The sequence below is a fragment of the Aricia agestis genome, chromosome 4 (genome assembly GCF_905147365.1).
Source record: "Aricia agestis chromosome 4, ilAriAges1.1, whole genome shotgun sequence".
Lineage (NCBI taxonomy): Eukaryota > Metazoa > Arthropoda > Insecta > Lepidoptera > Lycaenidae > Aricia > Aricia agestis.
Window position 1 is genome coordinate 17675842 of NC_056409.1, and position 12336 is coordinate 17688177.

At 37.4% G+C, this 12336-nt stretch overlaps 1 protein-coding gene across 6 annotated transcripts in view; it reads left to right on the forward strand.

The window, feature by feature from the left end:
• LOC121726630 (ETS-like protein pointed) overlaps positions 1–12336 on the forward strand; it is a 141998-nt gene that overhangs the window by 108247 nt on the left and 21415 nt on the right. For 3 of the 6 annotated variants that reach the window (XM_042114065.1, XM_042114066.1, XM_042114069.1), the window contains 3 exons: positions 2849–3052; positions 3446–3574; positions 9439–9489. In XM_042114065.1, coding sequence (XP_041969999.1) covers positions 2849–3052; positions 3446–3574; positions 9439–9489 — 384 coding nt within the window. The remainder of the gene's footprint in view (positions 1–2848; positions 3053–3445; positions 3575–9438; positions 9490–12336) is intronic. The other 3 variants (XM_042114067.1, XM_042114068.1, XM_042114070.1) reach the window with 1 other exon arrangement.

The following is a 12336-nucleotide window of genomic DNA, read 5'->3' on the forward strand; positions in this document are numbered from 1 at the left end:
CGAAAATGTAGAGTATGGAGTATGGTAGGTATACCTGGTACACCATGTTAAAAAAATCTTAGAGTCAATGAGCAAACCTGGCTTTACCCTATATAAGCCCGGCCGCACATTGTCCGAAATTTCTGATCAGAAACAGTTGAACGTCCGCGCTGTCTCTTACATTTTGTACTGAACCGAGTGAGCTCGAACTCGCCGTAAGGATATTTCGGATAGTGTGCGGGGTGGCGGTCCGGCGAAATTCAACTGTTTCTGATCAGAATTCGGACAATGTGCGGCCGGGCTAAAGGCGTACCGCTATGCAGCAAGTAGACTTTAGTCTCTTCTGATGTAAATAAGTATTATTTTTGGATATCAAAATACGTCACGCAGCCGCATTAGTTGGAGTTAACATTTTTATGTATAACATAAATGCCATTTTATTAGGAATCACTCATCTGTTTTATGTTCGAGGAGAAAACGCAATAAAACCATAATAATAACATCTTGAACACGAGTCGCGCTAGATCAAACTACAAGTAATTTAGTGCTTCAGATACGACATTAAAGTGGTATGATCAAACCGATGTATTTATACTACAAAAATATATTACAAACATCCGTTTGAATTTATTTCCAAATGTCAATAGCAGTTCAAAATAACAATTATTAATTTACTTAATTTAAATGAAGAGTCATCGAAATATCCAACACCTACCCGGATCTTGAGTATAATATATTTTATTTATAGTCTCTACTTTAAAAAAGAGTACCTATTTAATCATCATTGCAGAACTTAAATTAAGATAGGTATAACAAATTTGACTCCATATTATATTCAAACTTAATAGTCAACGAAGATTTAACAGTCTACTCTTTCCAGGCTTTACATTTAAAAACATGGCTTGGCCAACATGGCGCTGGTTTAAACAGTGATAAAAATTTACATTCAGTATCCCAGCTGCCAACTAGTGGTCGTCTACATAAAAAATTCGTTAGGATCTAGACGTAGCACCAGCTATTTGCATACACTGAGAATGCACATAGCTTACCTCCCACAGTGGTGAGAATTTCTTCGGACTATGTTTTAATATTTATGCTAGTAGTTAGGTATGTTAGTAATATATTTACATTAAAAAGATTTGATAAATTTAATATTCACATATACATAATATTAAAGTACCGTCGGGAAATTATGAGATTCTACCCGGCCAAATTACAAGCTTTGACATCTGCATATCGATCAATTACTAGTCGATAGTGCATTTAACAAAGTTGGATCAACCATACACGTCTTTGACCAATGACCAAAGACTTCAGAGCATAGAGTATAGAGCGGTCGTCGGCCGCAGCGGAAGTGCGTGCGTCTACGCCGCGTCTGTCCGCGCTTCCGGTCATCTAGCGACGTCACGCGTCAGGACGATGACGAATATCCTTCAGTTACACAATAATATATTCCACGCGAGTAACGAACCCCGATCGCCGTTACCGGTGTCAAGTGAATTATTGTACTTTTGAAAATACAATACATAATAAAATTATATTATACCACAAGATTTTCATAAAACTAAATGATTTTCTAACAGCTACAAGGGTTACAACACAAAATAAATCGACAAATATATTATAACATTCTTTTGTAAAGAACAGTTGATATTCATTGGTTGTTTATATTGTCACATAAAAAACAGTCGTAGCCGTAATTTTCATGAACAAAGTACCTGTAACGTGGAGGTTGTTATTAATGCAGTCGTCGCATAATGTTATCTCGCGATCTGGCCGAATGAATCCCGCGCAATGCCAGCGCCAGTTGCCGTGCTTGTTAATGAAATTGCTCTATTTCCATGTACTAGTCTTATTATTTTCTTCTATATTATGGTCCATGGATAGTTAATATAAGTTGAACTTTTCTAGCTCTAGTTAATTTTGTATTTATATAGTACTTAGTAATATTTGAATGTTCGTATGAAAATATTGGCTGGAATTAAATGGACCAAGGCTAAGCTAAATGAAGAAATCGATATTATTAAATTTATCGGACTCATTACTTATTATTTAGAATCAGCATCCGAAGTAGAATTATTTGATTCGAGTATTTTGAATCGACTCTTCACGGCATAGAGCAGCAGGTGCAAACCGAGTACGTATTTCCATTATTTTAGTTTTTCTATGTACTCGTAAGCGCTATGAATGCAAAGTGCGACGTATGCCGAGCTCCCCAGGCTCTCGGCGGCGTAATAAAGGCCACAATTAAAGTAATTATTTGTCATTAGTCAGCACTCGCCCGCTTTTCGCTCGGGAAATCTCACGTCCGAAGTGATTTGTTACACATCACGCGGGCTGTTTATATCGACCTGGATGTGAAAACTCGTAAACTATTAACATTCCCGCTAATTACGCCGAACAAAGTAGACCCGAGTAGTTTCAAATGAGACGATTAGGCCGTGCGCTATGTGAAACTGTCGACGTTTATGGGCCTGTCATCTACGGAGCTGTTTTCCGGGCGATTTTGCAACTCGCGAGCTGAAACCCCTAATCTGCACGTTTTGCGCCACATGACAATGTCCGAGCGATTAGAAAGCCGAAGGGGAAACCAGTCGAAGCAGAAGCCCAGTGCGTTTGCCATGAAGGTCGGGTCTTCCTGCGCGTGAAGCAAGTTCCGGTGTTGGCCAACGCTAGCCCGACTAATTGTTCGCTTGCCTCATTCGGTTATTGTTGTACTTATTAGGGATTAGACTATCATCATTAATCTCAATTTACGACAACGGTGACTGAGCAAAAATGTTTTTATTGAGTTAACATTAAAGTACAGATCAGAACCATCAGATTATTATTAGTAAACACCTCGCTTACGTCATAAACTCTCGTTTAGATCCTCGACAATGGAGCGAGGCGGCCGTGGCGGCGTGGCTCCGCTGGGCCGCGCGGGAGTTCTCCCTGGAGGGAGTGGCGCTGCAGCAGTTCGCGCGCGCGCAGGGCAAGGACATCTGCGCCATGGGCAGGGAGGAGTTCGTCGCCCGCGCGCCCGCCTTCATGGGCGACATACTGTGGGAGCATCTAGAGATATTACAGAAAGGTACGGTACATGTTTTAATACAATTTCATACAGTAATGCACAAAAACTTTTTAGTCGTAACCCTGCAAACTAATGCCATTAATTTTATCGTCGTTTAATGTACTTAACGCTTAACTATTATTGTAACCGAAATATTCAAAAGCATTGAGAGAAATATCTGCAATCGTTACATGAAGTATCAAAAATACTTTTTTACGATTGAAGGCCTGAGGACAACTTACAAAATTATTGACTGTATAATTATGTAGATTGTGACTTGTGACAAGACATATAATATTAGTGGAACGGTATCTTTACTTTAACTGCTCCAATTTTTAAGGTTGGTTGGGTATAGCTACCAAAAATATTCTATTTTGAAATGAACATCATAGTTTTGCGCTATAATTGTTGCAGATGTGGAGAAGGAGAGGTCTCTACTCGCAAACGTGCCCCCGAACATGTACGAGAGCAACGTGTGCCTGCCCGAGCTGCCCGACTACCTGCCGCCCCCCGCACACCACTACAACAACAACAACAACACCGGTCAGTCAACACTCTATATCTGTTACATACGATATAACTGCTGATGTGATTGTTAAAAAAACATATGAATGATAATGCCGGATTCAAATTATTTTATGTACTACCTGGCCTATTTCCGTGAGTCTTCACTCTTACCATGTCATCTCTGACATAAATACGAATAGAATATGGAGAAGGTTAATTTAATAAGCCATAGCAACAGGTGTACTTCAGTCTCCACCTCTTTACAGTTTAGCTTTTTCAGTATATCTTATCTTAGATAAGCTTTGTCTCAGGGTCCTGTGGCTTTATGGGCCAAACATATTTTATTTTCCAATAAAATCTTTTGATCTACTTCCCAGATTATTGAGTGTTTGCAAGTAAAGTCTCAACTTTCATGAAATAAAAAGTTACCGAGACATAGAAATTAATTGTAATATTATTGTAAAAGGAAGGAAACAAAAGTAATTAACGGTTTCGATCAAAATATATCGAAATCGTAACGTGAGAAGATTTCAGTGAGACTGCTTCGAGAATCTCTGGTTTATCTTTATATAATCAATCAAATTTTATAAATGTAGATGTAAAATTGTATTAATAACTGGTCGGTTTCCGGTGCGACGCTGTCGAAGAGATGTGTTTTGTAAATATGAGAGTGCTACGAATCACCGAACGAGCCGAGCTTTTAGCATAACTTACAATCTACTTTGTCATAAAAAAGTCTTATCAGTCCATAAATAAAATGCTCTCTTTTCACATAAATAATAACAATTATCAATCTCGACACTCGTTATCGTGTAATTAAAACATCTATAAACGCAGGTTTTACAATTTAACGAGGCCGTAATGAAGATAACTGAACCCCAGTAGTCAGTTATCGCGGCCCGGGTATAAGCGGGCCTCATTAGGACGCGGATGACCTGCGCTGAGCGATCGGGGCTGGTTACGATTATGATCGCAATGACGCCGTTATGCGCCTGTAACTGTTTCGCGATATTATATTATAAACGGTATAGTTTTAGTAAAAGACAGGTAATCCTAAAAATACTCTTGCAAGACGTGGTCTTTTAGGAAAGTTGTCACTTTCCTTAACCTCGATTTCTGACGGAAAGCTTATTTTCGTAAACTTTAACAGAGAAGCTGTACCCATTCCTAATCATCAGGACCTAGATTTTTATCTTATATATCATTTATTTTTTGTGGTACCTAATTTTTCTATTATCTGAAATATTTACTTTCACTTTTTATCTGATTCTGGACCATACAACTTTGAGAATTAATTAAAATGTAATTAACATGGAAATCAGAAGCAAAGAAGTATTTGAAATTTGTTTAAATTATAAAATATTGTTTTTCATTTTAAATAACAAAGATATTATATAAGTTTACATTTCAAATGTAGTGAGAATAAGAATAATCCGAAATATATTAATTACTAAAATCAATGAAACAGAATCACGACGACAATCAATCATACTCTCTAATATTTGAATGCAGCTGATGCTAATGCTTGTAACTCATCTATTCTCGGAGTGGGGTTTGATGATCCATAACATTTTTTCGATAGAACTTGTAAATATTGATTTAAACTGTTTATCCGCGGGTCCTGCGCAATCTCACGAATAAAAGCCCAGTAGATATAAACGGGCGTTTATTGCCTTGTAAATCATAAGTAGCGGGATGTTTTGACTACGGCCGCGAACGCTCCGTGCTACTGAAATAATAAATTAACTAAGAGCGAAGAAGCCCTCTCCGCGTCGTCGGCCGGGTGCCCGGGTGGTCCGCTCTCCGCTACATTTCGATCCGCGTTTGGATTTTATTACGTGACATTTCGTTAATCAAGATGCAGGCGATTAGGACGGCGGTATTCCCTCTATATTGCTAAGCGATGTGCTCATAGAGAATAGCATTGTTTTGGCTAAGAAATAACATGCATATAGAAGTTTCCGCTAGGCTGAGTGCATGGCGCAACCGGCAACCTTGGCGCCTTTTTTCCGCTCTCTTTCATACGCTCCGAGGTCTGTGTGATCGACTTTGTTTTAGCACATGTCATCTTCGCAATTTCTTCAGCCGCAGACAGTATAATCATCACAGTGCACTCCAATCTAGTAAATTGAAAAATTTTCAGATTCTAGTCACTTTTGATGTCTTTATAGTACGGCTAAATCAAAATTTAAAAAAGAAAATATTCTCCATTTTAAAGTGATTTGTTATATGATTCATTGTGTATATTATTAAATATTTATTATAATATTGAACTATGTTTTTGATGAGGGTTTTTTGCCGCCCCAATGCTGCGAAAATCACAAGCCGTAGCCAGAACATTTAACTTCATAGAATACTAGTGAATTAGTGACATATCGCAATAGCAACAAAGCTATATAGCCAGAATTAAATTTGAAACCTTCGTGTACGGCAATTAAGTATTGTTACGGGCTCCCTACCACCCGCCTTCACTTGCCAAATGTGCCAAACGCTCTGCAGTCTTCGGCGCGTTTTGTCTGTGCTTACATATTTTTTCTTTCTTTTATTTTTTTTATTAGTAGTTATAACATTTTTTTTCTTTTTTTGAACTATTATTGTTGTACATTTTAAGTGACCTCGATACCGTCAGTGACTTGTGTTTGTGTTACCAAATATGGAAGATTTTGACTCTGGTTAAGCTATGTTTTTACACCCGAGTTCGCGTGCGAACTCAGCTGAGCTGGATCCCCTGTTCGTATGGCGTGGTAAGTCCTAAGGCTACACTTAAAAGTATCTTATAATAACTCTATCCTTTGCTAAAATAGCATTTTTTTTGGGATTTTTTTGCATATTTTTTTATATATAATGATTCAATTTAACTTGCAAGTTGCCACCAATAAAATAGAAAATTTAATCTAGAGACTTTAGTGTAACGTCCAAAGAAATGCACTCCACACATAACTTCCCTTTTAGTCACACGACCATTTAGGTGGTAGTCCACATATCTGAAGGTGGGAGAAAAAGTGTTTAGCGCCTGGTATGAAGTGGTATAAGGCGTCCAGGCGCGTGCGGTGCAATGCTTGGGGCATCCGCGCTGTCGCAAGGCGCGCACATCCTCGCTTGCGGCATAATCGTGCGCCGGACGTGCGGAACACACTTGCGAAATTAAAATATTCCCTAATGAATACTAATCGATTATATGCAACGAAAACAGGATAATACAATCAGAGAATTAACATTTTTATTCGCTTCATTTGGAGCTAATTTTTGGGATGTTTATGATGTTCTGTGTAAGTAATGATTGGAATAAATTGAGCTGATTGGAATGAAAAAACAGCTGTTGGTGGATCAGTTTAAAATAAAGACATCACAAAATTGACGTCTTGTGTAATCATTGTTTTTGCCGAGCTACTATAGTGCGAACAGACATTTAAAATCAGTCCAACCGACTCGTCCCAGCCCGGGCTAGTGGCTACCCGTATACGCGTAATTGGTACATAATAAATTAATTTGCAACGTCATAACGACCTCTGGGCATTTGACCGTTAAAAGGGAGAAATAATTGTACACCCTCGCACTTTTAGCCTTCCCACTTCGCAGTAGTTATTATTAATTGTAAATAATAATGTGTTGGATACAAATTTACAAAATCTGAATATTATATTTTTGCGTATGTATAATGTATTGGCAAAATTAAAAAAAAACTACAAAATTGAATTTCGAATACAAGACGGCGCGTGCGTTTATATAATACGAAAGTTTATAAGTATTGCATTCTACTAGAAAAAGAAACTTCGAGAAAAACAAAAAGAACTCGTGTAACGAGATACTTTCGTTTTGAAAACTATTGACGTTGTACTCGTTATGGTCATATCCTATTACGCCTCGCATCCTGCGCACTCCGCCCAGCCTGACCCACTAATTACTATGCAAAACCTATAATATAACCAGATACTATACTGATTAGGAAAAATATTAGAGGAATCAATATAAAAAACTATGTAGAGTAAGGCGCTACTACGTAACTCTACAAAAACGGTCCAGCATGACTTTATACAGTAGTCAAATGAATTTTCATAACCGATGTAAATGTTAATACGATTGACAGATTGATTTAGCTTAGAATTCCACCATAGATAGAGTATTCAAAGCATTCCTTAACGATGACGGTTATTACTTATTTCACTGAAATAATAAACTATTGTTAAACCTCCAAATTAAAAAAAAAGTTAAACTAGAAAAGGATAATGGAGTGCACGTGGCCCAAATATCGACATGTCATCTGAATATCATTACACCCCACTCGACGCCATTTCCAAAAGTCGTGGAGTGTCGACAGGAAAATATTGGGCTTTCTAAGATATCAATAAAAAGATACGTGTCGTTTAGAGCGGCCACATCCGGTCGGTATTGTGCTTCAACTGACTTCCGGCGCAACCCGATACACTCCTGCGCACGTGCGCCACTACATACTACCGAAATGGCACAATAAGGTAAGAACAACCACTACAAAAATGAGGATGCTTCATTAGAACAAAAAATATTTCAATGGGTTTTTTTCTAAGTTTAGAATATTTTACCGTTATCGCAACGGAATAATTTCAATTACAAGTTTATCTCAGTATCCGACAGGAAAATCATACTTATCGAATACAACAAATAATTATTTTGATTGCTGTAATTCCCCAGAAGCTGTTAAGACTTACAACATTTTTTTTAATTTTACATTAAAACTGTTTAAGATAATTCTATCTCTTTCTCCATTTACTCAAATAACTGATAAGTCTAGTAGTAGATGTAGTCAAATTATCTAATACAACAGTTAATATGTACAACATTGGTACCTCGTCTACGAGTTCCGCATGATCGATCGGTATAATTAACTTAATCCTATTTCGAGAGAATCCATCGACTCCTCATTTCGACTTCGCGTGTCTCTTCGTATTTTTATATACCCACCTAATTAATACCTAATTAGTAGAGTATGATCTGATAAATATATTCATTCAACCTAATTAGAATAATTACAATATATTTCATTCATAATCTCTTATTAATTAGGTACCGAAAGGCCTGTCTATAAGTTAGGCTTTTATGGATAGCCATAATGCGTCTGTATAACATGCACAATAAACGGCGATCATTGGCAATCATCGATGTATATGCCCATCTACACGTTCTTAATCTATTGTATTGGTTTATCATAGATTCATAGGCCAATATGGACTACGTGAAGTGGTTGAATAGTATTATTTGGGGTGCACCATTGTGCATCTTATTTATTTACAATAAAAGGTCACACTCTATTAATATTCATACATAATGGATCAAATCAAATATTGTCGGGCGCGTAAAGGTAACAATGGGCAAACATGTGCCCTTCGATGGGGTACCTAGGGCGGGTAGGGACCGGTAAAAGAGCAAGGGTGCTCCGATACGCGTATTCGTATTGTAGCCGAGCACCTCTCGTACTCAATGAGCCCCTAACAACGACCCCGAAGTGTCTATACAATCAGACCCTTTTCTTCGTTCACCAATTTTAGGTGTCCTTGATTTGAATTTCGAACGCTATTCGAAAGTTGGACAAAAAACACGAGGAGCCTTATCGGCCTCATAACGTTTTATACCCGTTCGAATTGTATTGATAACGTTTCATGGGTCAATAAAATTTATTTCGGTGTAATCATGAATATTAATTGGAGTGTTTTATGTCAGTCCCATGTTGTTCGGCTCGTAGATTCGGCCGATAATCTCGTCTCTGCTGAACCGATCCTTATCTTTTAAATACGAAATAAATTATTTTATTATGAAATAGTAAAACCTATCATGTTTTAGTTCAGTTTTCAACGATATTATTTTTTACTACATAAGTGCTTCCGTAAATAAGAAACAAGAATATGACCATGTATTGTTCATTTAAGGTACTTATATAAACCTGGAATCATCCCGATCGAGACCGCGGGCGACGTCTAGTAAGTTTCAGGATATTTTACAACTAATCGCTTGTCTTAACCCCGGGATTCGCTTGTAATGGCTGGTGGTTTAACCTTTATTAATATTAAGATAAGTTATTTTAACTTCTATATTTTAACCCTGTACATAATATAAGTAATTCTGTACAGCAGAATCCTTTTTATGACAAAAGGTGCATCCTGTATACATCGAAAAAATGGCTACTATTAATAGGCGTGACGTGCGAAAAAGGTTTTACAAGGTAGCTCAAGATAAGCCACTTGCAGTAATAGGTTAATAAAACGCTAAAGGTATCAAGTTACTAAAAAACTAATCCCGCGCTTTGGAGAAGAATCACTCGCGAATCCTGCGAGTTTTATTGTAATACGAGCCGCACTTATTGTTAGTAATTCGCAGGTGTCTTGTAGCCGTACATGTACCCACGCACAGAGAAACAATAGAATGCCTATTTAACCCTAAAGGGACCTTCTTTGAGTAAAAAGTACGTAAAATTAAAAAAATATAATTTCCAATAGTATAGTTAGACAATAAACAATTTTCAGTTGAAAGTTTTACGCTGCCAAAAATTTTATTTAAGTAAAGTAACTTAACGGAGAAAGAGTAATTTAGATTTTTAATTGCTTTGTTTAATTTACCTCATGCAGTATATTTCCTATACTTATTCCAGTAAATGCTCATTGTTCTGATAACCTCTACATCGACATGTAGTTTTCCTGTAAAACAGCACAATACTTTTAACGACTGATTACTCATTATTACATCAACTGTAGAAGATGAATACAATGAACGATACTGAAAGAATTTAATGCGGCTTAGAATAAAATGAGGTATATTTTTTTATATGCTAGATATCTCTTTTTTCCTAATACTAATCTAGTATGATGTGTGTTAACTGGAGTATTGTCTTCAGCAAAGATGTGCATCCATGCACAATCTCATCTATTCCCTACAAAATGTATAGAAAATGCAGTTTTAAAACAGGACAGATACGAAAAAAAAATTTTTGCAAGTAACCCGAGTACTCAGTGTTAGGATTTGTAAAGGGTGTGGAGTGTGGGACCTTCTTGGCACTACAGCAATATCGAGCGGCCGCGGGCGCCGACAAAGCCGACCGCGGCACCTTTGACGCGCCGAATTCAATTAGTTGCCTTATTTGCGGGGTCCCTCATTGCAGGAGTCCCTCGCAAGAACAAATATTTGACAACTCTTCATTATCCATTATTAAGTGCTGATTTGACTACCTCAATCACAACGCCTTGTACCAACCCTTTTTAATTAATTCGCTAGTATCTTTTTAAATCCTTGTATGCTATTCTATTATAAAACTAAAAATTAAATAGTTAGGTAAACGTGTTATTTACCCGGCGCTATCAGCAAAAAATACTCGAGTTATCTGAAAATAATTCAGACAGAAGCTTGAACATTTTAATTATGGCAATAATAGCGGTTATCTCTAGGGCGGGGGCGGGGCGGACGGCGTGGGCGGCTGTCCTTCGCGATAACGTGTTCACTGTCACAACACATGACACGGGTCCTTACGACTTGTTCACTGTAAAACTTTACGCCTTTCAGATTTATTTTACATATGATACGATCTTAATACAAACGAGATAAGGATCGTTTTTGTAGAAAATTTGACCCAAAATGTTATCCTTAAATTATTGTTCCATTACACATATCAGTTATCGGTTCTGCTGATTAGGTTTACAATCTTATCCCTTATTATCTCATTTTTGAGTCCGGGGAAGTCATTGTAACAATAAATAGTACTGAGTAGATAGAGATCGCAAAAAACACTTGCTTACTTTATCTCAGTTTATGGTGAGCTAATGTCCGGTTTCTGAAGTTTTTGACTGAAGACTTATTATCTATTCACAAGCGTTTTTAATTGGTTAAATAATCAACGTATAGGTCTACCTGAATCTAATGGCAAAGGGGTATGAAAATTTTGGCCGACCTACTTTCGCTAAATGTGTTTTTTCGCGTTCACGAATATTTTTTTCAAAAATGGATAGCTAACATCAATACAAACAAAAAATATTGTTGATGTTAGCTATCCATTTTTGAAAAATATATTCGTGAACGCGAAAAAACACATTTAGCGGATAGTAGGTCGGCCAGGCTCCATACAAAAATCTTCATACCCCTTTGGATAGGAAATTTTGAAAAAATATCCTTAATCAATAAATATTTTTTTACATTTGCATGTATCACACACAGAATGAGCCGCTATAAGGAAAAAAAAGTATCAAACGTTTTGCTCCAATTTCCCCAGTATAATTGGTAGCGTCAATTTCTTTTTTCCATTTTTTGCCATCAGATCCTGGTAGACCTATACATATCAACATTGTAAAATATAAACTAACCAACAACGCTGTAGATAAACTCCTGTCAAAACCCTCAGAAACCTGTCATAGTATTAGAGATGTGAAATATAAACTGAACAATTCACGATTGAGACGAGAGAAGCGGGATCGATCCGAGACCATTCAGCGCCACGCAAATTATGTCACAATTCATAATATTCTGGGAAATCGTTCCAAATTTAGCCGCGGATAAATGTCGTACCTCGCACCATCTCTCGTCGGAATCGTCACGCGCCCGGCCCGGGAGAAATAAATTATTGGTACCGGAAGTGACGTCCCCGCCGCGCTCCAATTTAAAACACACCACTTCGCAAGCTCCGTCTCAGACGCCTCGAGTTCAGAATCCGAAGTAATGCCACCTGAACTCCCAACTTTACAGGCAAAACAATATAAAATTCTTAAATAGCACCGGACCTCCGACCTCCGACCCAGATTTTATGGCGAACGTAAACTTTGAAATTCAAATTCGAGTTTAATCGC